Below are 21,808 nucleotides of genomic sequence, written 5' to 3' on the forward strand. Positions count from 1 at the left end.
AGAACATTGGCCAATAGGTGTGGCGACCACGCTCCGTCATGGCGTTCCCCGCCCCTTCAGTAAACCAATGGAAAACAAGCCCCTGGGAGTGTCCCACCCTGAGTCGACAGCCGCGGACCAATGGAAAATGGCGGCTGACGGTGGTGCGGCCCGAGGTAGGTGGAGTCACCCCAGACCTGGACGGGAGCCTGGCGGGGTCAGCCCCTGACGAGCTGCCTGGCGCATGGCTGTGTGGGGCTTAGGGGGCCGCCTGGGCCTGCTCGGGGGTGTCGGCGCCGGTAGACTACTATGTCCCCGTTTCCAGAGCCACCGCCCCCAGGGCATGAAAGACGGGGACGGGTGAGTGCCTGCTGGGCTGGCAGCTCGGCTACCTGCTGTGAATGGTGGTGTCTGTGGTGACGTCACACCGCTATGAGATCACCGCCGCAGCCGGTGACGTCCTCTCTTAGGCCTAAGCGGTCACGTGGCCACGCGGGCACCGTAGAAGCCAGAGACCGAGATTTCTTTGCACAGGTCCGAAGGCAGCCCAGCTCTCAGGCGTCCAGGCAGGGCCTATCCCACAGGGGGGCCAGGAGGGCCATCGTGCCAGGCCTTGCAGTCACGTGGGGCCTCAGTTCAGATTTTGACCTATGTCCGCGGCGGTTTCTCCTTTAAGACACAGAGATACACCGACTCGCTCTGAAGATGGCTGTCATCATAGACCTTTAAATTTGCAGCTCGTCGCTGGACCTCAGAACCTGAAGCGTACCATGCATTAATAATGGATCGATATAGTTCATAGATCCAGTAACGGAATGTTTTGAACAACATTCCAAGTTTCAGTGTTGAAGCCTGTATTAAAGGCTTTATGTGGCAATTTGAAAATGCCAGAATTTGACTCTGTTTTAGCAATTACTTATTTTTGAGTGTACCTGAAACTTCACAGAATGTTAGTGGCCCAGATGGCTTTCTCTGAGAAGCCAGCACTTGCGGAATAGAAAAGAGTTTGGATGGGTGGAAGTAAGAGTTCGGGGTAAGTAAGGTAGTCTTGGGCATGAATCCCAGCCTTATGTGTTCCTGGGTGACCTGGGAAGGCAAGGCCTTCAGTTTTCTGAGTTTTCTCCACGTGAAATGAAGGGTGTAGGTAGCTCCTACCTTTGGGGCTGTGGAAAGATTCCACGGATGATTCCAGGAGATAATGCCAGGAATCCAACACAATGGAGAGACTATGGAAAGTGATCAGTAAACTCCGTGAATATTTATTGAGCATGAGCTACTCTGCAGTTATGGATATGGGCAAGACATAGAACCCACCCACAAAGAGTAGAACTAGGAAGAAAGAGGGGAATGGTGTCAGCAAAGGAGGGTTAAATGCTGCCTTTGAGGCTACAAGCAGCAAGATGAGACCCGCTGAGGGTGGTGTCACACTGGGTAAGCCATTCCCACTCATTCCACTGTCTTGATGTCTATTTCTCCTCAGGCCTCAGTCTTCCTTGAAGACACCCAAGATCCCCAAGATATACACCAAAACAGGAGACAAAGGTAGGGGCAAGTGAAACATGCACCAAAAAAAAAAAAAAAAAAAAAAAAGCCAGCTTCATCTTAAAGTTTTGTTGGGGCGCCTGGATAGCTCAGTCATTAAGCGTCTGCCTTCAGCTCAGGTCGTGGTCCCAGGGTCCTGGGATTGAGCCCTGTAATAGGCTCCCTGCTCAAAAGGAAGCCTGCTTCTCCCTCTCCCACTCCCCCTGCTTCAGTTCCCTCTCTCGCTGTGTCTCTCTCTGTCAAATAAATAAAATCTTAAAAAAAAAGTTTTGCCTAATTGTTCCCAGTCCTTAAAAATTATGTAATGGATCTCAATAAATATTAATGTTCTGTGAAATGAAGGATGCCTAAGATCTATATAAAATATATATATATTATATACATATATAAAATATATATATATTTTAAAGATTTATTTGAGAGAGAGAGAGAGAGAACACATGCACGAGTGGGAGGGAGGGGTAGAGGGAGATGGAGAGAGAATCTGAAGCAGACTCTCTGCCCTGAGCACAAAGCCCAGTGCTGGGCTCAGTTGTACAACCCTGGGATCATGACCTGAGCCAGGTGCTTAACTGACAGAGCCACCCAAGCGCCCTACATGCCTAAGATAATGCCTAAGATATATAAGTGATAAAAGCCAGTTGCAGAACAATCCAAGTAATTGAAATCCACTTGGATAAAACTGTGTTGTGTGTGTATGTATGTATGTGTTCAGATAGGCATAGAATAGTCTGAAAGCTTACACTTGGGAGAGGGATTGAGTTTTGAGAGGGAACGAACAGAAGGGTTTTCATCGTTTATGGTACATACTTCTATCCTGTTATTGTTTGTAATGAGCGGATATTACTTTGATTATTTAAACAATACCAGAGCAGGACGCTTGGGTGGCTCAGTTGGTTAAGCGTCTGCCTTCAGCTCAGGTCATGATCCCAGAGTCCTGGGATCGAGTTCCGAATCGGGCTCCCTGTTCATCGGGCAGCCTGCTGCTCCCCTCTCTCTGTGACAAATAAATAAAATCTTTTTTAAAAAAATAAAATAAACAGTGGCACCTGGGTGGCTCAGTGAGTTAAAGCCTCTGCCTTCGGCTCAGGTCATGATCTCAGGGTCCTGGGATTGAGTCCCACATCGGGCTCTCTGCTCAGCAGGGAGCCTGCTTCCCTCTGTCTCTCCCTGCCTCTCTCTGTCTACTTGGGATCTCTGTCAAATAAATAAATAAAATCTTTGGGGGCACCTGGGTGGCTAGTTAAAGCCTCTGCCTTCGGCTCAGGTCATGATCTCAGGGTCCTGGGATCAAGCCCCACATCGGGCTCTCTGCTCAGCAGGGAGCCTGCTTCCTCCTCTCTCTCTCTCTGCCTCTCTGCCTACTTGTGATCTGTCAGATAAATAAATAAAAATCTTAAAAATAAATAAATAAATAAACAAATAAAATCTTTGGGAAAAAAATAAACAATACGGGAATGTAACATACAGAAAAAACGTGAGATGTGGAAGAACATGTCAGTCTGACACGTTTTCTAAAGTTTAAAACTGTGCAGATTACTAGTGTATGTGTATTTTGGTGGGTCTATACTTATGTAGTAAAAGTGTGAACATGTACAGGAGACAATGCCACTGAACTGTACTCTTAGAAATGGTTAAAACAGTAAGTTTTGTTTTACGTATATGTTATCACAATTTAAAAAACAAGGGAAAGAAAATGTGCCCAGAGACAACAAGCAGAAGGTAGTGTTGATGCCCTCCAGCAGAGACCCTGAAGGACAATGTGGTCCAGTCAAGCTGGGTCATTTAGCTCCTTGCATAGCACACTGTGGGCTCAGTGAGAAGATACTGGAAAGACCTCATTGTAGGACCGGGCTTAGGGTAGGTGATTGGGGGAGAGTTCCAGGAAGTGGGGCTTTCGCTCTGGATTGGATGCTGTAGGGAGCAAGGCTAATTTTATAGTTGGGTTTCTTAAATCACTCTGAGCTAGAAGGTAGGAGAGACAAAGAGAAGCTACAGCTATAATAGAAAGAGAAACAGCAGTCCCTCGCCTTGACCAGAAAATGGGGATGTTTGGTCATGGTTACAGTTTGGGCAGTGTTCTGGGCTCAGACATGATTAGGGAGGCTCTCGTTTGGACCTCGGTAAGATGGTGTTCATTGAACTCGTCCGAGTTCCAGCAAGAGAACACCACAGCCTGCCTGTGAGCGCCAGGCCTGCTCCTGACTTCAGGGAGCAAGTATGCTCTTTCTCTGTGGTTAGGGGAGAACAGGGGCAAATTGTGACATAGGCAGAGATACAGAGGATTTCGATTTTATATGAAATATAATTATGATGTATACATAATATGTCCTTCTGTGTCTCATTTCTTTAGCAGGATGGTTTGTCCATGATTTAGGGGGCTTAAAAGTGTATCAGGAAAGAAGTGAGGGTAGGGTTTACCCTTAGGAGTAGCAATAGAAACGGGGTCCATGGGGGCTTCAGGGATCTGATCCTATTCTAGTTCTCCATGTGGTTGCTGATCACAGGTATATTCAGGCAGTGGCGATTCTTCAACACGTACACTTCATTCTTTTTAAGATTTTATGTATTTGAGAGAAAGAAAGAGCCGGGGGAGGGTCAGAGGGAGAGAGAGAATTTCAAGCAGACTCCATGCTGAGCGGGAAGCTCAACACAGGGCTCAATGCCAGAACCCCGGGATCATGACCTTAACCAAAGGCAGACTTAACCTTAACTGACTGTGCCCCCAGATATCCCCAGCTTGTACTCTTACGGTTTGAGCACTTTTCAGCGTATATGTTATACTTCAGGTGGAAAAATTTTTTTTAAAGATTTTATTTATTTATTTGACAGAGAGAGAGATCACAAATAGGCAGCGAGGCGGGCAGAGAGAGAGGGGGAAGCAGGCTCCATACTGAGCAGAGAGCCTGATGCGGGGCTCGATCCCAGGACCCTGAGATCATGACCTGAGCTGAAGGCAGAGGCTTAAACCACTGAGCCACCCAGGCGCCCCCCCTCTTTTTTAAAAAAAGATTTTATCTACTTACTGGAAAATTTCTTTAAAAGGAGCATATCAAGAAAAATTTTTTTTTTTTAAAGATTTATTTATTTTACAGAGAGAAATCACAAGTAGATGGAGAGGCAGGCAGAGAGAGAGAGGGAAGCAGGCTCCCTGCTGAGCAGAGAGCCCGACGCGGGGCTCGATCCCAGGACCCTGAGATCATGACCTGAGCCGAAGGCAGCGGCTTAACCCACTGAGCCACCCAGGTGCCCCTCAAGAAAATTTTTAAAATCTTGACTTGAGTGGCTAAACATTTTTTCACAGGGTTTTCTAGCACCTTCACTGGAGAAAGGAGATCGAAAGATGACCAAGTGTTTGAAGCCGTGGGAACGACGGATGAATTAAGTTCAGCTATTGGGTAAGGCCAACGGGATTGACCTTGAGGTTGATTTTGAACTGGCGTCAGTCTGCCTAATTCACGTGAAGCTCCCAAGAGTGCTGGCTGGTCTGTCAGGCTGCCAGCCCTCAAGGAACCCGCCTCGGCCTGGTGGCGCAGGGCCTGTGTTCTGGTCCCTGAGGCTCCTGGGCTCCTTTCCCTCTGCCCTGCCTGCCCCTGTCTGAAGCTGTCTCGCCTCACCCCACCCCCAGCTCCCCCACTCTTCAGGCGAGTACGAGGTGAGGTGCTCAGGGCAGATACGGCAGATGCAGGCGGTTGGCCAGCAGAGCAGAGAAGGCAGATGCTTTGGTCTGTGTGCGAGGGCGGCAGGGAGAGGCAGACACCAGATGATGTGGGCCGAGGGGTAGGATGGTGAGGTGCGCATCGGCGGTTTGAGTCAAGCAACTCAGCAAACCATCAGCCCCCAGTCCATGCGGGCAGAAGACCGGGGATGCCTCAGCAGTGGCTCTGCAGCATGTGAACGAGCATCTCCATGTGCCAGGCATGCCCAGCAGAGTGCCTCAGCCCCCGTGCTCCATGGAGCCCATGCTCCCAGAGCCCAGCTCTGGGGCTGGGAAGCAGACAGACACTAGAGGGACGTCTGCAGGCAGTGGGGGCCTGATGCCGCAAAGCTCCAAGGAGGGGCCAACGCCTGGCCTGTGTCGCAGGGACATTAGCCCCTGCTTTGTGCCAGGAGGCTAGTGCTGTGCCCAGGGCAGATGGTGTCCAGCCTACAGAGCTGTCCCACACCAGATGACAAATGACACATTTGTCTATTTAGTTCTCATTGTGAGATGGGCTACCGAGGCGCCCTGGGGGTTCTTCATTGGCCCTTTGGAGGCCGTTCACTCTTGTCTTCGCTGGTGTGCCCAGGATATGGCCTGCATCATGTGGTAACACTGTCAGCCCCAGTCCCCTCATTCTTCAGCTTCTGGGTGGGTCCAGCCAACGGGAGGCACCAGCAGATGGGACATTAGTGGAGGCAGGTGTGGGAGCATTTCTGCTCCTGCTCCCCAGTGACTCTCGCCCAGCCAGCTGCACATTGGGGTTCCAGCTCTCCTGGGGTGGTGACACCTTTGACCCTCCCTTACCCCTTCATGCCCCTGTTTTTCCTCATCTTTGCCATCCAGTGTCAGTTTCCAGAACTGTTCCCATACTCTATTCATAGTCCCTTTGCCAGCCTTTCCTCCAGGAATCCTGCAAAGACACCACTGACTTTTCCCTGCCGGGATTCTGCCTGGTGCAGAGAGAGGGTGCAGAGTTTGGAGGGAAACAGGAGCTGGGGTCCTGGGTGCTTGGTTTTCCCTGTCCCACCTGCCTTCCCAGGGAACTCCTACTCAGCCTTCAGAGTCCCACCTCTAGCACTGCTTCCTCTAGGAAGCCCTCCCTGAACCCCAGCCAAGGCCAGGTTCACAGGACTCCGGCCCTTTCCTCCAGAGCGCTGACCTCAGTTCACATGCAGTCATCTCCCTGTCCTGCTGAACAGAGCCTGTGTCCCATGCACTCATACAGACCTGCCTGGACTGGGCCAGAGCTGGCATGGAAAATGGAAGCATTGACTGGTTGAGTAATGGGTATGAGAAAGGCATTTTGAGCAACACACACCTGCTAACCCAGTGAAAGGTTCTGACATTCTTCTTGTCAGCAAGAAAATTACCCCATGTGTTTGAGCAGTATTAGCTGGGTGACCCATCCCAGCAAACTGGCTGCCTCATGTAAGGCAGGGCCCAGGCACGTTCTGTTAGAGGCAGATTCTTTTCTTTTTCCTCATAGGTTTGCTTTGGAATTCATCACTGAGAAAGGCCACCCATTTGCTGAAGAGCTTCAGAAAGTAAGTAATACCGTCTCACCCCACACTGGACTATTATCCGTGCGGCCAGGCGGCCGTGACCGCACTTGCCATGTGACCATCTCTTCCTCTCTCTGCCACCTGGGGCTAATCGCTCTTTCTCTGGGAGCCTTAGTTTCTCCACCTGCTAAACAGGGACACACACCATCCTCCCTCCCAGGCAGGTGGTGAGGCTAGTACCCGGGGGCAAGTGTCACGTGCAGTGGACTTGACCCAGGGCAATTCTGCCCCATCCCAGAGGACACTCAGCAACATCTATTGTTATTTTCGGTGGTTACAAGTGGAGGGGGGGGCGCTCCTGTCATCCAGGCGGCAGAGACCAGGGACGCAGGTAACATCCCACAGTTCATGGGACACCCCCACACCAGAGAGTGCTCCGGGCCTGGACATCAGCAGCCTCTGGGCTGGAGAAAGCCAGGAAGGCCAGTAAGCTCTCCACCTTCGGACTTTGTGGCTGTTAGTATTTGTGTTGTCCAACTTAGGAAGCATAGAGGCCCTGGCCCCCAGACACGCCTTCGGCAGTGGGAGGGACACACCCCCCACCCCGAACATGCAAGACAAGGTTACAGTCTACAGGGTGAGCCGAGACTAGAAACTGCTCCTTGCGGGTCAGCCCTAAGCCCACTGTAGTCCTCCAGGCCAGGCCAGAGCCCACTTAGGCTCCTGGGAACAGACGGAGGGTAGTGAGGGGGCTGCAGAAGGATGGGAGACTTCAGTTGCTGGAACATTCTATGAACAAGGCCCCTCTGTGCACTGGAGGATAGTCTGTAGCCTCACAATGGAGAAATGGTCATATCCCCATATCCCCTGTGGTCATTTCTAGATGTGCTTATCTCTGAGCAGAATTTGCAGAGGGAAAAGTCTGGGAAGGTGGGCCAGTGACATGATGAGCTGACCTGTGCTTGAGGCCCTTGTCCTCTGGATCACAGCATCAACATCACTTCCTCTGGGGCCTGGGCTACCCACCTGGCCCCTCGCGGGCACCACCAAGGTGGTGAGGTGGTATGATCCACCTGTCTCCTCACTGGCCAGGGCCCCCTGAGGGTGCAGCCTGTGACTTTTTACCCAGGAGCACTGCCTGGGCCTTGCCCTCCTCACAAAAGCACTTGAGCTGGAGGTCATTGTCCATGTTGCATGGGGATGCCGGTTGGGAATCAACTAGAGCTGGGGTCCTAGTCCCAAACCAGTGCCAGCTCCCTCCAGTCCTAGGGGCAGACGCTGTAGGAGGCCAAGCCCTGGGGTAATATCGTTACCGTGCCTCCCCCTGGAAGCCCCAGAGACACCAGACTCACTCAAGTAACTCACCCAGGTGGCAGCCCAAGGAGGGTTCCGGTCCACTGCTGGGTGGGCGGCCTCTGCTCTCCTCTGTCATGTCCTGCTCCTGGCAAGCTGTCACTGTGACTGTGTTCACAGAGGCCGCAGGCCTCCACCCACCCGACAGCCCCCCATGCAGCTTGAGTGGACTCTGGCTAGGCACGGGGTCCAAGATGGTGTTGCAGGTGTCCTTGGCACGGGTGCCTGTGGCTCGTTGTCATGCAGGGGCTGACCACGTTCTCCCAGATGCTCGTCCTTTGTGGTTTAGAAAGCACTGTCATGTTTGGTGTCTTGGCCCAGCTGTCCTACAGTGGAAAACCAAAACTGTCAGTTTAGAGAAAAGGGAAAAACCTCGAGGGGCCTAGGCATGAGGGAGGTGAAGATGGGTTGAGAAGATACTCGTCACTGGGCCGTCACTGGGTGCTTGTCACTCCTCATTGGTGTGACCTGGGTATCCCCGAGGGACCCAGGGCCCTGCTCAGCAGAGTTGGCGTGCATAGGGTTCAGGCCAGCCTTGTTAATTCATCAGCCTCCAAATGCCGGCTAGCTAAGGGATCGGAGTGTCCCCGCCAGGCCCGCCCGGGGAGCACCTCTGCATGCAGAGCCCGTCATCTCTGCTTGGCCTGCTGCAAGTGGATCTTCATTCTCATCCTATGTTGCTTCCCCAGATCCAGTGCTTGCTGCAGGATGTCGGCTCTGCTCTGGCCACGCCGCACTCCTCAGCCAGGGAGGCTCACTTAAGTAATGTCTCTGTGCTCGGAGGGCCTGAGGTGGTGTGGGGGGGACTCTGTCCTGGGTGTCCCCTGGGTCCCCTGGCAGCCTGGCCCCTAGACCCCGAGAAGGAAGGACCTCCCGAGCCCATGGGAGGGGTTTGCAGAACACCTGGGCAGAAGGGACGCAGGGGTGGTTTCCTTGGTCTGGCAGGCCGTGGATGTTATGGCCGTGTCTTTCTGCTTCACCCCTCAGGACACGCCACATTCGAGGCAGGGTGCGTCCTGGAGCTGGAGCAGTGGATCGACAAGTACTCCAGCCGGCTGCCCCCACTCACAGCCTTCATCCTGCCGGTAGGCACTACGGGGTCTCACCCAGGGGGTGGCTGCCGGCCGGGCGTGTTCCTGGAGACACACAGACATTGACTGAGTCCTCTCTTTAATTTTTGCCGGTAACAGAAGCTGCCCGCCAGCCTCTCGAGTCCCCTCCAGACCCTCACAGGTCTCTCCTCCACCCCTGCAGGGCCCCTGGAAGCAGAACACTGCCCACTGGGGTACAAGGCCCTATGTATCTGCCAGCCCATCTGGCTGCTGTGGGCACACCTGCCCCCCACACCGGCTTCCCCCCTCCTCCACCCCTGCCAACACCCACTTTCTCCTTGCAGTCGGGAGGCAAGAGCAGCTCTGTGCTGCACTTCTGCCGGGCTGTGTGCCGCCGAGCAGAGAGACGGTAAGGGGGCCGAGGGAGAGGACGGGGCAGGTCCCAGGGGGGTTTGCTCCGTGCCTTGCAGCCGGCAGTGGACAGACCTTCGTCTGCCATTTTTGCCATACCAGGTGGCCACCAGCCAGACCAGGTGTCTGTTTTCAGGGGATGTCACACCATGAGCAGGGCTGTGAGGGACGTACCATGGGCACGGGGATGCCTTGTGAGGCAGTAGTCGAAGGCTTGGGCGGGGGGAGGGGCAGTGTGCGGGGCGAGGGGATAATCGGGGCAGAGGTGACCCTGCGTGGAATGGACACAAAGGAAGCTGAGTGTCAGGGTCCAGGGCGAGAACATGCAGGGCATGGTGAGACCAGAGGCCACGGGGCCTCATCGGTGCAGAGGGGTCTGCCTCTGTCCTGAGAGCCCCAAGGAGCCATGGATGATGGGTTTTAGGCCGTGGGGTAACATGAAGGGACCCTGCCGGCTGCTGGGTAGAAAAGGGCCCAGAGGAATCCCCGTGGCTCTGGGGGGCCTAAGGGGGAAGCTCGCCACAGACCCACCAGCCACTGTGCCAACACCTCTGACATGGAGTCAGGTGGGGGGGGTTCCCCCAAGAGCTCCCAACAGCCTTTTCAGGGAAACTTTAAAAGAGCTCACAGCAAAGCCTCCATGGACACGGAGAGCAGCTGCCAGCCAGCTTTCCAGAGAAGTGGAAGGAAAGCCCCACTTGGGGAGTCGGCAGGGCTGTGCTGGGCACTTCCTGTTCCTTATTTCATTGATGCCACGTGATAACCTTGGCAGAGAGGCGGTCGCAGCCCCCAGCATATGGGAGTCAGGGAACTGGAGCTCAGAGAGGTGACATCCTGGCCAGGGCAGTGAGCCAGTTGCTCCTGAGCTGAGCTCTGTCCACAGCCTCCCATCATAAAACTTTCCTTACTCACAGAAGGTTCTTGGGGCCAAGCAGTTGGCCAGAGTGATCTCGGGTAACAGAGCTCCCAGGTAACAGAGTTCCGGCCTCAAAAGAACAAATCAATTATTTGTACAAAACTAGCCACCTCGGCAATGCTCATAAGAGCAAAAAATTGGAGAAACCCAAAGGCCCAGCAATGGGCCCCCTACAGAGGATGGGTCCTCGGTACACAGGACAAGGAGGTAGAGATGTGCCTAAGGGATGGAAAAGCCACTTGGGCAGGGGCCACAGATGGAGAGCCTCAGGTTGGGGGGAGCACCTCCCCGCAAGGGTTCTGCGGCAGAGGGGACGTGCAGGAGGGGCCTAGCAAGGGCAGATGGCAGTCCACTGTCTGGTACGTCTGCATCCGGACCGGCAAGGAACAGCTGGTGTGGGACCCAGCCCCGGGACCCCAGAGTGCACGTGACGTGGTGTTTCCTTTCCTTCCAGTGTGGTGCCCCTTGTCCAGATGGGTGAGACGGACGCTAACGTGGCCAAGTTCTTAAACAGGTACTCAGATGGAATTCGGGGCATCCCAGGCCTCCCTCTGAAAAACTAGGCCCACTGTGGCAAGTGACAATAAGGCCAGGGGCCCCACATGCTCCTTCATTCCTTTCATACCCACGGAGGGTCTGCGACGTGCTGGGTGCTGGGCCAGCCTCAGGGATGCTGCTGAGAACAAGGCAGGCACCGTCCCTGGGGAGGTGACGATTTCACTGGGAGAAGCTGTTAAAAAACTGGCAGCACAAAACATAAAAACAAAGGGACAGTGTGTAGCAAGGGGCCCACTTTCAGGTTTGAGGGACCAGGGAGCTCAGGCTGGGATCTCTCAGCCCCTCCCTGCAAGGCCCCGGGGCCATGTGAACTGAGAAGAGACAGCACAGCCAAGTGGGCTCGGGGCCATCTGAGCCCAGGACCCCCCCGCGCAGGACTCGGTGAGCTGGGCTGGCCCTGGGGAGGCTCCACCAGATTCTGTTAAAGCCTTGGCTCATGCAGTTGGGGGCCCAGGGGCAGGCTGACAACCCAGGGGCCCCTGGGAGCTGTCCTGGGTGTCCAGAAAGTGACTTCACAGCCAGGGTCTGACCCCTTGCTGTGGTCACTCTTCCCACTGGGCTATGAGCAGCTCCATTCTTCCTGGGAGGTGGGTGGGCCTGAAGGGAATGAGGAAGTTTCCATTCCTCATTATGGCAGTGATCTTTGGCGAACATTATAGTCCAGAGTGTGTGGGCCGAGCCCATTCATTCCCTCAGCAAGGAAAGCGGCACTGAGCACGTGAGATAAAAGTATGTCACTACCCTCTAGGAAGGAGGGACCCCCAGAGTAGAATCTGGTCCCAACCCCCACCCCCAGAGAGACAGTCAGGCATTGGTGGGGCGGGGGGGCACAATCCCAGTGGGAGCGTGGGTCTGGGAAGGTTCCAGCAGGACCTGGCACGGAGCTGGCCTCAGAGTAGGATTGGGGCGGGAGAGGAGGAGGAGGGTGGGGGTCAGTGCTCAACATGGGAACAAGGAAAAGTGGGGGAACCACTGAGAGGTAGGCGGCTTCCTGAACTCACTGTGGCTATCCTAAGGGCAGGCTAGGCCTCTCCAGTTTGGGGTGTCCCAGTCCCAGTTGCTGGCAGGTGCAGAAACCAGCCATCAGGTGCATCAGCCCTATGGAGGTTGCAGGTGTGGAAGTAGCAGCCTCGTCCAGCAGCACACGCCTCAGCCCTGTCACCCGAGTCACAGAAGGGGGCCTGGAGGGCCATCCATCAAGGCCGAGTTGGCTGCGTACCCCTGTCCTGCCCAGTGTTCCTAGGGCATGATTTATATTTCCTCCTTGAAGGCTAATATGGGAAGGACCCGGTTAGCATTGATCTCTCATTTCAAATCATCCCATTGACTTCTCTGCCCCTCCAGACTCAGCGACTATCTCTTCACGTTAGCCAGATATGCAGCTATGAAAGAGGGGAATCAGGAAAAAATATACAAGAAAAATGATCCGTCGGACCAAGCCTGAGGCACGTGGAAATAACTCAAAGTGGGGAGATCTGCAGACCTCTCTCACAGGCGAAGGGTGTGTCCTTCCTGTCCTGATTCCTGAAGATCCTGGCCGGGGTAGGGCTGCATGAGCCTCCTGCCCGCTCCCCTGGCCTCTCCCGGGTCACAGAGAACGTGGGAGTGAATGAATGGAGTATTGCCGAAAGTCAGGTCAAGTGACTGCTGCAAGGAAGAGCCACGTAGAAAAAAATAAAAGTGGGACAAGCTGGAGCCATGTGCGTGTGTGTGCCCGCTGCACGCCCAGGGCCGTGGGGATTTGGAATGGAACCAGAGGCCCTTGGAAATGGACTTGAGGTTTAGCTTGGCCACGCAGACTGTAAATGTCACATTTCTAAAGGGGAAGGCAGAGGGGATTTGGCAGTTTGGTAGCCTCTGAGCCACCATCCCTGCCCATGTGGGGGGAGGGGAGTGGGGGGGACAGGTCAGACCCATGAGGGGTGTGCACAGCAGGAGGGAAGCCCAGAGACCAACCACCCTCCTGGAGGAGATCCTGCCTTCCTTGGTGGGGGAGCGCTGAGGGACGAGGGGCAGAGACCTTGGTGAGAGGGAACAGCACTGCTCAGAGGAGGATTTCTTTCTCTGCTGGTCTCAGCCTCTGAGATCCGTGCCATGGCTGTACTTTATTTCTCTTGTCACCCCTGCAACCACACCCCCTGCCCCCACACGAAACAGCTCTGCCAGTGCCAGCTGTGTCCTTGGGAAGGGGATACTTATGCAGGGCAAGGAGGCGGCCCCGAGAACATGAAGACAGCACACTGCTAATGGCAGGAAATGACTCCGGAAGGGCAGGCTCTTGCGAACCTGTCAGGGCCGAGCCGCCTGGTCCGGCAGCAATCACTCACTCACCGAGCAGCCCCAGCTCAGTGCCAGCCACCAGCCCGGCTCAGGGAGCCTGGTCACACTGGTTCCTGGCCAGCGGCTCCGCGACTGCAGAGACTATCAGTCACGTGTGGACTTTGGCTCTCATTGCCACCACCATGTGCCTGCTAGTTTTGCCAAAGGAACAGGGACAGTGCCTCCTGCTGGGTCGGTCCTTGGGTTCCCAGCAGGACACGCTGACCCTCTTTAGCCAAGACGGCGTGGCCGAGGCCCCAGCGAGCGTGGGTGAGGGCGAGGGCTCCCCAGTGGCTAGCAACAGGCCTGGTACACCGCGGGTGCTTAGTACTGGGGGGCAGAGCTGAATGCCTCGAAGGCAACAGCATGTCTGGAGGGGCTTGGTGCTCAGGCTGGGGTGGCAGGAGCTCGCAGGGACAGGGACCCACTCTCCTCACTCAGTTCTGCCTGCCCCTTCAGATCCTGCTGGAAGGAGCAGGACATAGTTACCGAAACGACAACCTCATGCCCCTAGCCATGGTCAGACACCCTGCAAAGGACAAGAGAAGCTCTGTGAGTCAATACAGCATCGAGGGAGTTTTTGAAACAAAACAGTCGGCCTATTGCTGGATCCCAGGCCCCAGCAGCCCTTGCCAGGCCATCACAGGCCTGACTTTCTCCCTCCAGGTCCCCAGGCACTGTCTCAGCCTCCTCCTGGTGTTGGCCCACAGACATTCCCCCAGACATGGCCTGGGTGCAGGGCCCATTAGGCAGCTCGGGAGGGGCCTCCCACGTTGCCAGCCTGGGGAAAACAGCAGGCCAGCTCCGCGGGCCCAGAGGACGGACTGGAGGGGAACGTTAGCTCCTCTGCGGTGCCTTGTGGAGCCCAAAGAAAAAGGTAGCCTGCGCACCCCTCCATGCACTCCTCAAAATAGCCTCCCGTATCTGGAGCCTGGCGGGGAAACATGAACGTAAAACTTCGCCATCAACACACACGACTACATGACTAGGCACAAAGCCCTTGCAGCCTGAAGGTTTGCACGTGGCTGGGAAAGCTTCCAAGATCTAGCCCCCTCGCACCTGAGGCAGGCTCTGGCAAGAAAACAGTGGGCTGCTTTTACTTAAAATTATGAGGCCTCGGGGCGCCTGGCTGGCTCAGTCGGAGAAGTGTACGACAATTGTGGGGTCGTAAGTTCGAGCCCCATGTTGGGCAGAGAGAGTACTTAAATATAAAAATTAAGGGCGCCTGGGTGGCTCGGTTGGTTGAGGGACTGCCTTCGGCTCAGGTCATGATCCCGGACTTCCAGGATCCAGTCCCGCATCGGGCTCCCAGCTCCTTGGGGAGTCTGCTTCTCCCTCTGACCTTCTCCTCTCTCATGCTCTCTCTCACTCATTCTCTCTCAAATAAATAAATAAAATCTTAAAATAATTAAAATTAAAAATATGTGAGTCCTTGTTGATCATAGGTCTTTTGCATAACTTAGATTTTAAAAAATAGCATGTGAAAATTGTATTTATCCTGACTTCTGGGGTATGGGCGCTCCGGTATGCTGGCTCACCTGCCTTCCCCTGCCCCGCCAGGCTCTCGGGGCGGGGACACATTTAGTTCCCCTGGTGGTGGTTGGATAGTGAGAGAATCCACACACTAACCAGCACCCGGGAGGGGTTTACCGCTGGCCAGGCCCCGATCCAGGGGTCCCATAGTCCGCATGCTCATTCAAACTTCACAGCGACCCCGAAATGGGCACTTTCTGCAGGGGAGAAGACTGAGGCTCGAGGGAAGCCCCTTCCTTGTCTCCGGGAGTCAGTCCAGAAGTCAGCACCAAGGTGCCGGCCCAGGATGGGGCCTTGCAACTGCCCCCCGAACAGCACCCCTTGACAGCCGTTTTAATCACGACCTGGGCTGCCAAGAACAATGTCAGATGCTAATAGATTCTCCTGTCTCATTTCTCAACCTAGTTTCCCTTAACTGATATCTCCTGGCTATTGTTAATGTGCGTTTCTCACCGAGTAATTTTCTCAGCCTGAACTTGTAACACATCCCAATGACAAACGTCCTGGTTCTGAATACCCCGTCAGCTGCAATGTCACCCTCGCCTCCTCCCCCATGACACCTTCCTCCGACAGCCCATCCAGTTTTATGATCGCTCTGTCCCAGTTATCACTACTGAACCTTTAAGAATCCAGACGCACTTCGAGTTTAATTGAATAAAATTCCTTGTATAATAAATTCTGCATGAATGCTACATAAATCAGCACCTGGAAGGATTTGTGGCTAATCCCTCCCTTCCCTCGCCCAGGCTTGGGAGTCTCCCTGGCAATACTGGACCCAAGCTATCCCGGTCTTGCTTACTGAGGGGACTCACCTTTGCAAGCCCGATTGGGCGTGCTATCCTCCTTCTCCCGGAGTCCCTCATGGAAGGCTATGCTTGAGCCCAAGCAGAGGCAGGGGACAGGCAAGCTGAGGACATCTGAGGCCTTGGGGATGTTCCTTGTGTTCTCTCCCACTCCACAGAATCAGACATTTCCAACAGAGGCCACATGCACACTCTCTGAGGACAGACACGCACACACGTGTTCACAGGACGTGGACAGTTTGAGGCAGACCACAGAAGTCCCAGGGATGTATCGCTTCTTTAAAATAACCAGTGGAGGGGCGCCTGGGTGGCTCAGTGGGTTAAAGCCTGTGCCTTTGGGTTCAGGTCATGATCCCAGGGTCCTGGGATTGAGGCCTGCATCAGGCTCTCTGCTCTGATGGGAGCCGGCTTCCTCCTCTCTCTCTGCCTGCCTCTCTGCCTACTTGTGATCTCTGTCAAATAAATAAAATCTTAAATAAAATAAAATAAAATAACCAGTGCAGAGACCCCCAGGTGGCTCTGTGGGTTAAGCATCTGCCTTTAGCTTGGATTATGATCCCAGGCTCCAGGGATCAAGTCCCGCATCAGGCTCTCTGCTCAGTGGGGAGTCTGCTTCTCCCTCTCCCTCTCCCTGCTATTCCCCCCTGCTTGTTCATGCTCTGTCAAATAAATAAATAAAAATCTTTAAAAAATAAAATAAAATAAAATAACCAGCACAGCCCACTCTTGATGAGCCAATCTGACTCTCAGACTGCCTGCGCCTGGAGTCCGCAGACCTCCGGCCTCGCAGGGCAGGCTGGGGAGGCCAGGTCTCTGGTGCTTGAGACCATGGAGGGCAGTGAACAGTTAGACACGGAGCTGGACATCAGCCTAGGCAGACTTGGGTTCAAGACCAGCTGTGAAACTTCCTAACTTCATGATTCTGGGGGGCTCACTCCATCTTTCTCAGACCCACTTCTTCATCTGTGAGATGGGACGGACGAGAATACCCCATAGACAGAGGCCACCGAGACAGCTTCATAAGGTGGTACTTTAAATGACTTAGGGGTGCTGGGTGGCTCTGTCGGTTCAGTGTCCAACTCTTGGCTTCGGCTCAGGCCATGATCTCTAGGTCGTGAGATCAAGTGCCGAGTCAGCCTCCGTGCTCAGCATGGAGGCTGCTTGAGATTTTCTCTCCCTCTGCCCCTGCCCCAACCCACCCCCCACGTTCTTTTTCTAAACTAAATAATCTTTTTTTAAAAAAAGAATTTAGGGGGCACCTGGGTGGCTCAGTGGGTTAAAGCCTCTGCCTTTGGCTCAGGTCATGATCCCAGCGTCCTGGGATCGAGCCCTGCATCGGGCTCTCTGCTCGGTGGAGAGCCTGCTTCCTCCCTCTCTCTCTGCCTACTTGTGATCTCTGTCAAATAAATAAATAAAATCTTAAGGAAAAAGAAAAAAAGGATTTAGCATAACCCCCAGCAAGTTACCTGGGTTTTTTTGTTTGTTTTGTTTTTAAGATTTATTTGAGAGAGGCAGAGCACGAGTGAGAGGGGCCAGCAGGTGGGAGACAGAGAATCCTGAACCAGACTTCATGCTGAGTACGGAGCCCAACAAAGGGCTCGATCTCACGACCCTGAGATCCCGATCTGAGCCTAAATCAGGAGTCAGACGCTCAGCTGACTGAGCCCCCCCAGATGCCCCAAGTTAACTGTTTTCATAGTTGTTGTTACAACTTGAATTCAGGTTCCAGCCCTGCCGCTTCCCAGCTGAGCTGCCTCCAGTAAACTGTTCGACCAGGCTGAGCCTGTCTTTTATCTTTTACGACTGGGGCTGATGATTCAGCTTCCAGTGGTTCAGGGAATAAGCCCATGGGTTTGGCACATGGGAGCTGCTCAAGAAAGAAAATGTAGCTATCGTTGAGTTGTGTCTTCTCCTTTTTAAAGCACTTTCAAGGAGCTCAGGCTGGGGTGAAGCTCAAAAGAGCCCTAAGTAGTGCCCCTCCGTTGGTTTGGACTTGCTGAGACCAGGGGACACACGCGGCCTCTGGCGGCGGGGCGGTCCCAGTCAGACCAGAGGCCCTGGCTCCAGTATTCAGACAGAGCGGTAAAAGCTGGGAGGGATCTCAGAGATCACCATTCCCATTTTACAGATGGGAAAACTAAGGCCTAGAGAGAATTTAGTAAGTAAATATTAAAAATGACCACAAATTGAATAATCATTATGTCCAGGCATCTTGCTAAACACCTTACCTGCAATGGCTTATTTAATTCTTCCACCCGGCCATGAAGGTGGTACTATGAACATCGCTGTCATCTGTAAATTCCAGTGAAAAACCAGCGCAGCTGGGAGAAATGGCTTTCTCAAGGTCACATGGCTCTAGGAAGTGAGGCTAGGCTTGAAGTCAGGGCTCTACACCCTTCACCACCACAACCAACCTTTTCTCAACTCTCAGCTGTATGCTCAGGTGGGCCTCGATGTCTTCTATTTCTCGGGACCCACTGAGGCCTGTGCACGTAGTCTCCTCATTTTACAGGTAAGGACAATGAGGCCCAGAGAGGTGAGGTCGCTTGCTCAGAATCCCACAGGGTCTGCTGGGGAGGACATGATGGCTATGATGACATCCTCATAAACGGCTGACGTTTACTGAGCTCTTGAGCAACACGAGAAATATTCTACGGTGTGATATGAGAGCAGCTTGTGCATTTAGCACGTCCCGCCCACCCCCCAACGCCCCTCAGGCAGGAATCTGTAGCTTTGTTGCAGATGCAGACACGGAAACTGAGGCCCAGGGAGAAAGCACTTCGGCCAGTGGCGTGCAAGTAAGAAGCCATACTTGGACTTGAAGTTGGATCTGTCCACCTCTAGCACGCTCTTACCTCTCCACAGTGACTCATGCTGCCTGAGGTCTCCCTGCAGGCAGCAGTGGAGCTGGGACGAGAATCCTAGTTTTCAGATTCCCGTTGCGGGGCTGGCTTTGGGACAGTGGTGATGAGGTCACAATTGACAGTGAAGTAGGGGAGGGGAGGAGAAGAGGGTCCCCTCCCCTTCCACCCCTGCTACAAGCTACCTCTCTGGGGAAGGGTGAGCAGCAGGCACCAGTTCGGGGGTAGGGGGTATAGGGGCAAAGGCAGCCTGCAGGAATGACTGAGTAAATGGCAGAAAGGCATCCAGCTGGCTGAGGACCTGGGGGTGGCAGGGTGACCTGTCCCCGACCAGATGCTCCCAAGGCACAGAGCCTTCCGCCTTCATTGCCGGCCATCTGTAGCGCCCATGTCCCTCCCCCGGCAAGCAGGTGCCTTTATTTACGATCACCTTGGAAGGGTCGAGCAGACATATGTTGCTAAGGGTCATTTATTCTTGTTTATAAAATTTATGGCTTCACCTCGACTACACACTGTCAAAATGGGAAGGATTGGCCCCAAAGTCTCTTGCCGCATGACTGCCTCAGACGTGCGTACATCTGTTAACTCCGTAGGAGCTGTAAAGGAAGATAAGGTTGATGATAGCTCAAAAGCTTGCTGTCCCGTCACAAGGTGTGGGCAGTCCGCCTCGAGAAAAGGCGTCGGGGGCGTGGGTGGAAAGGAAGGGGGTCAGGGTCTGCGGGTGGCCGCGCCACATGGCACGGTGGCCCGCCACCCTGCCCCCTCCTGGCTATGGACTTTCTTGGGCCAGCTTCAGGTTGCGGAGCGGGAGAGGAAGAACCCTCAGGGGTCCGGCCATAGGACCCGGCAGCTGGAGAGAGTTCTGGGCCTGTGGCTCTCTACCTGCAGGCTTCCACGAGGAGAAAGAAACGGGGACTCTCTACTACTGGGGGGATCAGAGCTAGGTATGACCTTTCAGGAGGGCAATTTGCTGGGGGGATATGGAAGTCCTGGAAAAGTTTGTCCTTATGACCCCATGATCCTGTGTCTGAGAATTTCACCAAAGGAAGCAGATACATTGGAGAAGCCAAGTGGGATTTTTTTTTTTTTTTCAGAGCTGCTCATTACAGTGAAAAACTGGAAGCCTGGTCCAACAAAATGGAGCTAATTGTCAAATAAGGAAAATACTGAACAGTAAGGGGATCAAAGAAACACAGAACTACTGAAATAGATAGTGTCTATATATTACTATGGAAAAGCATTCACCATCTCTTACGTGAAAAAAACAAAAACAACCAAATCCAAATTATACAATGGTATAGTATAGAATGACCTAATTTCTGAAAAAGAAATAGGTGTGTGGATATACACCACAGGAAAAAAAGTAATGCAAGGATCTGTTTGGTGTGTTAATAATACCTCTAAATCATGGGATTACCGGTGGTGTTAACTTTCACTTTTGTTTGTCTGGATTTCCCCACTTTTTTTTTTTTTTTTAAACAATGTATTTGGGTTGGATTTGACAGAGGCTTACTTGTGTAATAAACATGAGGGCAAAAGAGAGAACAAACTGACAGTTGCTTGCCACGCCTCTCATAAATCCTCTCCCTCTCTTGGGATGTTTGGAGTCAGGGGAGGTGGCCCTCTGGAAGCCAAAGCCATGGGGCCCCTCCAGTGTAGAAGCCTGGAGAACACACCCCTGGCCGTTCTGTTGGAGTCAGCTGGCTGCCTGGGGTGCAGCTCCTGTGCGGTCTGAACGTTGATGCTTGGCTTCTGTTCCAGGGCAACAGAGAAGGGCAGAAAGCTGATCACAGCCCCACTGAGGATTGGCTGTGGAGGGGGATCACGCCCACTTTTCACAGGATGCTGGGAATGTCGGCATCCTTCTTTCTCCTCTGTTGGTTGCTGCCATCTTTAACTTGCGTGGGGTTTGAGAGTAGACAAAGGACGTTCCCACTGATTACCTTATATGGATTTTCACTGTGGATTTTCACCCTGCCTTCACCTGGACAAACTGGCACACCAGTGGGTACCACGATGAGTCCAATGTGTCAGTCAGCAAGTGGCAAAACCAGCACTCAACCCGGGCCTTCTGCATCAAAACCCAGCTTCCTTTCTTTGATTATATTTCTGCTGAGACCAAGCAAGGGCTGATCCCAGGGGTGCGAAAGAAGTGCCGAAGCCAGGTGACTGGTAGGGGCTGCCTGGAAGGCTGTGTTAAGAAGGAGCTCGAGGCTGGGTCCCGACTCAGCAGGTGTTGGTAATCCATTCATGAGGTCTCGCATGGTTTCGATGGAGGTAGTGGGAGTAAAGATGTGTATTTGACATTTCTGGATTCCCAGGCCAAGGCCCTCACAGGGGACTGCAGAGGCACATACGGTCTCCAGGCTGCCTGTCCCTCCAAGCCGGCCCTAAAAGTGGCTCTCTCGACCCCACGGTTCCCCAAGAGAGTGAACTGGCAGAACAGATGTCTCAGAGCTTTGAGGTGACACATCAGGGTCATAGATCTCTGAGAACCCCGAGCGTATAAATCTGGCTAATTGATGAGTCAGCCCTCATGAGCTTGCCACCATAATTCAGAATCTGTAATTACATTTCACATTAAAGTTAAGATTAAAACCAGTGAGAGATAGTGTGACACCTCCCATCCCCCAGCCTCTGCCGCAATCATCTCCACCGCTCCCCACAATCTGTCAGCAGGCAGGTATCCTAAAAGCCACATCCCTTTGGCTTTTTCTTCTCTCGGTTCCCCTTTGGGCTGCTTCCCGCTGTGCCAGGCACCAGGTCCGGCTCCCCTCCCTGTGGGGTTGCATTCAGTGGAGGCAAAGAGTTTGTTTAGGGGGAGACTTCTGGGTTTATGGTTCACAATGCCCCTCCCCAACCCACTGAAGGCTGTGAAGTGTGCACCCATAGTTGAATGTCAGATGGTCTTTTCCCAGCAAGAACGCACACACACCCTGGGGAAACGTGGGTTGTTTCAGGAGGAGGATTCCTTCGGCGTGTGCTGGGTGTTTTGGGGGGTGGTTCAAGGAAGCAGGGGCAGTTCTGTAGTTAGGCACCTAGAAGGAGGAAGGAAGGAATGATGTTAAAGCTGCAATGGTGGGGTGCCTGGCTGGCTCAGTTGGTAGAGCACGCGACTTTTATTTTTTTTTTTTTTTAAGATTTTATTCTTTTGTCAGAGAAAGAGAGAGAGAGAGAAGAGAGAGAGCACAAGCCGGGGGAGCAGGCTCCCTGCTGAGCAAGGAGCCTGATGCAGGGCTCCATCCCAGAACCCTGGGATCATGACCGGAGCCAAAG

At 53.5% G+C, this 21,808-nt stretch overlaps 1 protein-coding gene and 2 long non-coding RNA genes across 5 annotated transcripts; 1 reads left to right on the plus strand and 2 right to left on the minus strand.

The window, feature by feature from the left end:
- Positions 1 to 160: 160 nt before the first annotated feature.
- On the plus strand, positions 161 to 12,711 carry MMAB (metabolism of cobalamin associated B). Of its 2 annotated transcripts, XM_032310966.1 has the most exons (9): positions 162 to 339; positions 1,460 to 1,521; positions 4,826 to 4,919; positions 6,711 to 6,768; positions 8,769 to 8,841; positions 9,067 to 9,164; positions 9,476 to 9,540; positions 10,913 to 10,972; positions 12,361 to 12,711. In XM_032310966.1, exons 1-9 carry the CDS (start codon positions 224 to 226, stop codon positions 12,458 to 12,460), a joined length of 726 nt encoding a protein of 241 aa, XP_032166857.1. In that variant the 5' UTR covers positions 162 to 223; the 3' UTR covers positions 12,461 to 12,711. The 2 variants fall into 2 exon arrangements, with proteins under 2 accessions (XP_032166858.1, XP_032166857.1); XM_032310967.1 differs by lacking the exons at positions 8,769 to 8,841; positions 9,476 to 9,540 and having other exon boundaries at positions 161 to 339.
- LOC116572173 lies at positions 6,762 to 18,621 on the minus strand. Of its 2 annotated transcripts, XR_004278148.1 has the most exons (5): positions 18,527 to 18,621; positions 17,900 to 18,241; positions 15,681 to 15,866; positions 8,983 to 9,215; positions 6,762 to 8,405 (listed from the first exon to the last, which is right to left on the minus strand). It is a non-coding gene; the product is annotated as an uncharacterized LOC116572173 (long non-coding RNA). The 2 variants fall into 2 exon arrangements; XR_004278147.1 differs by having other exon boundaries at positions 17,900 to 18,621.
- Positions 11,385 to 12,364, minus strand: LOC116572174. The gene is made up of 3 exons (XR_004278149.1): positions 12,236 to 12,364; positions 12,018 to 12,114; positions 11,385 to 11,726 (listed from the first exon to the last, which is right to left on the minus strand). It is a non-coding gene; the product is annotated as an uncharacterized LOC116572174 (long non-coding RNA).
- Positions 18,622 to 21,808: the final 3,187 nt, after the last annotated feature.

This window comes from Mustela erminea, chromosome 13, assembly GCF_009829155.1.
Source record: "Mustela erminea isolate mMusErm1 chromosome 13, mMusErm1.Pri, whole genome shotgun sequence".
Classification (NCBI taxonomy): Eukaryota; Metazoa; Chordata; class Mammalia; order Carnivora; family Mustelidae; genus Mustela; species Mustela erminea.

What these genes read in the sequence shown, in the direction of transcription:
- MMAB (XM_032310966.1), top strand. Translation starts at nt 224, where the DNA reads ATGGCTGTGTGGGGCTTAGGGGGCCGCCTGGGCCTGCTCGGGGGTGTC. An exon ending in TTGCTGAAGAGCTTCAGAAA is followed by an intron (nt 6,769 to 8,768) that starts GTAAGTAATACC and finishes TTGCTTCCCCAG; the next exon opens with ATCCAGTGCTTGCTGCAGGA. An exon ending in TCACAGCCTTCATCCTGCCG is followed by an intron (nt 9,165 to 9,475) that starts GTAGGCACTACG and finishes TTCTCCTTGCAG; the next exon opens with TCGGGAGGCAAGAGCAGCTC.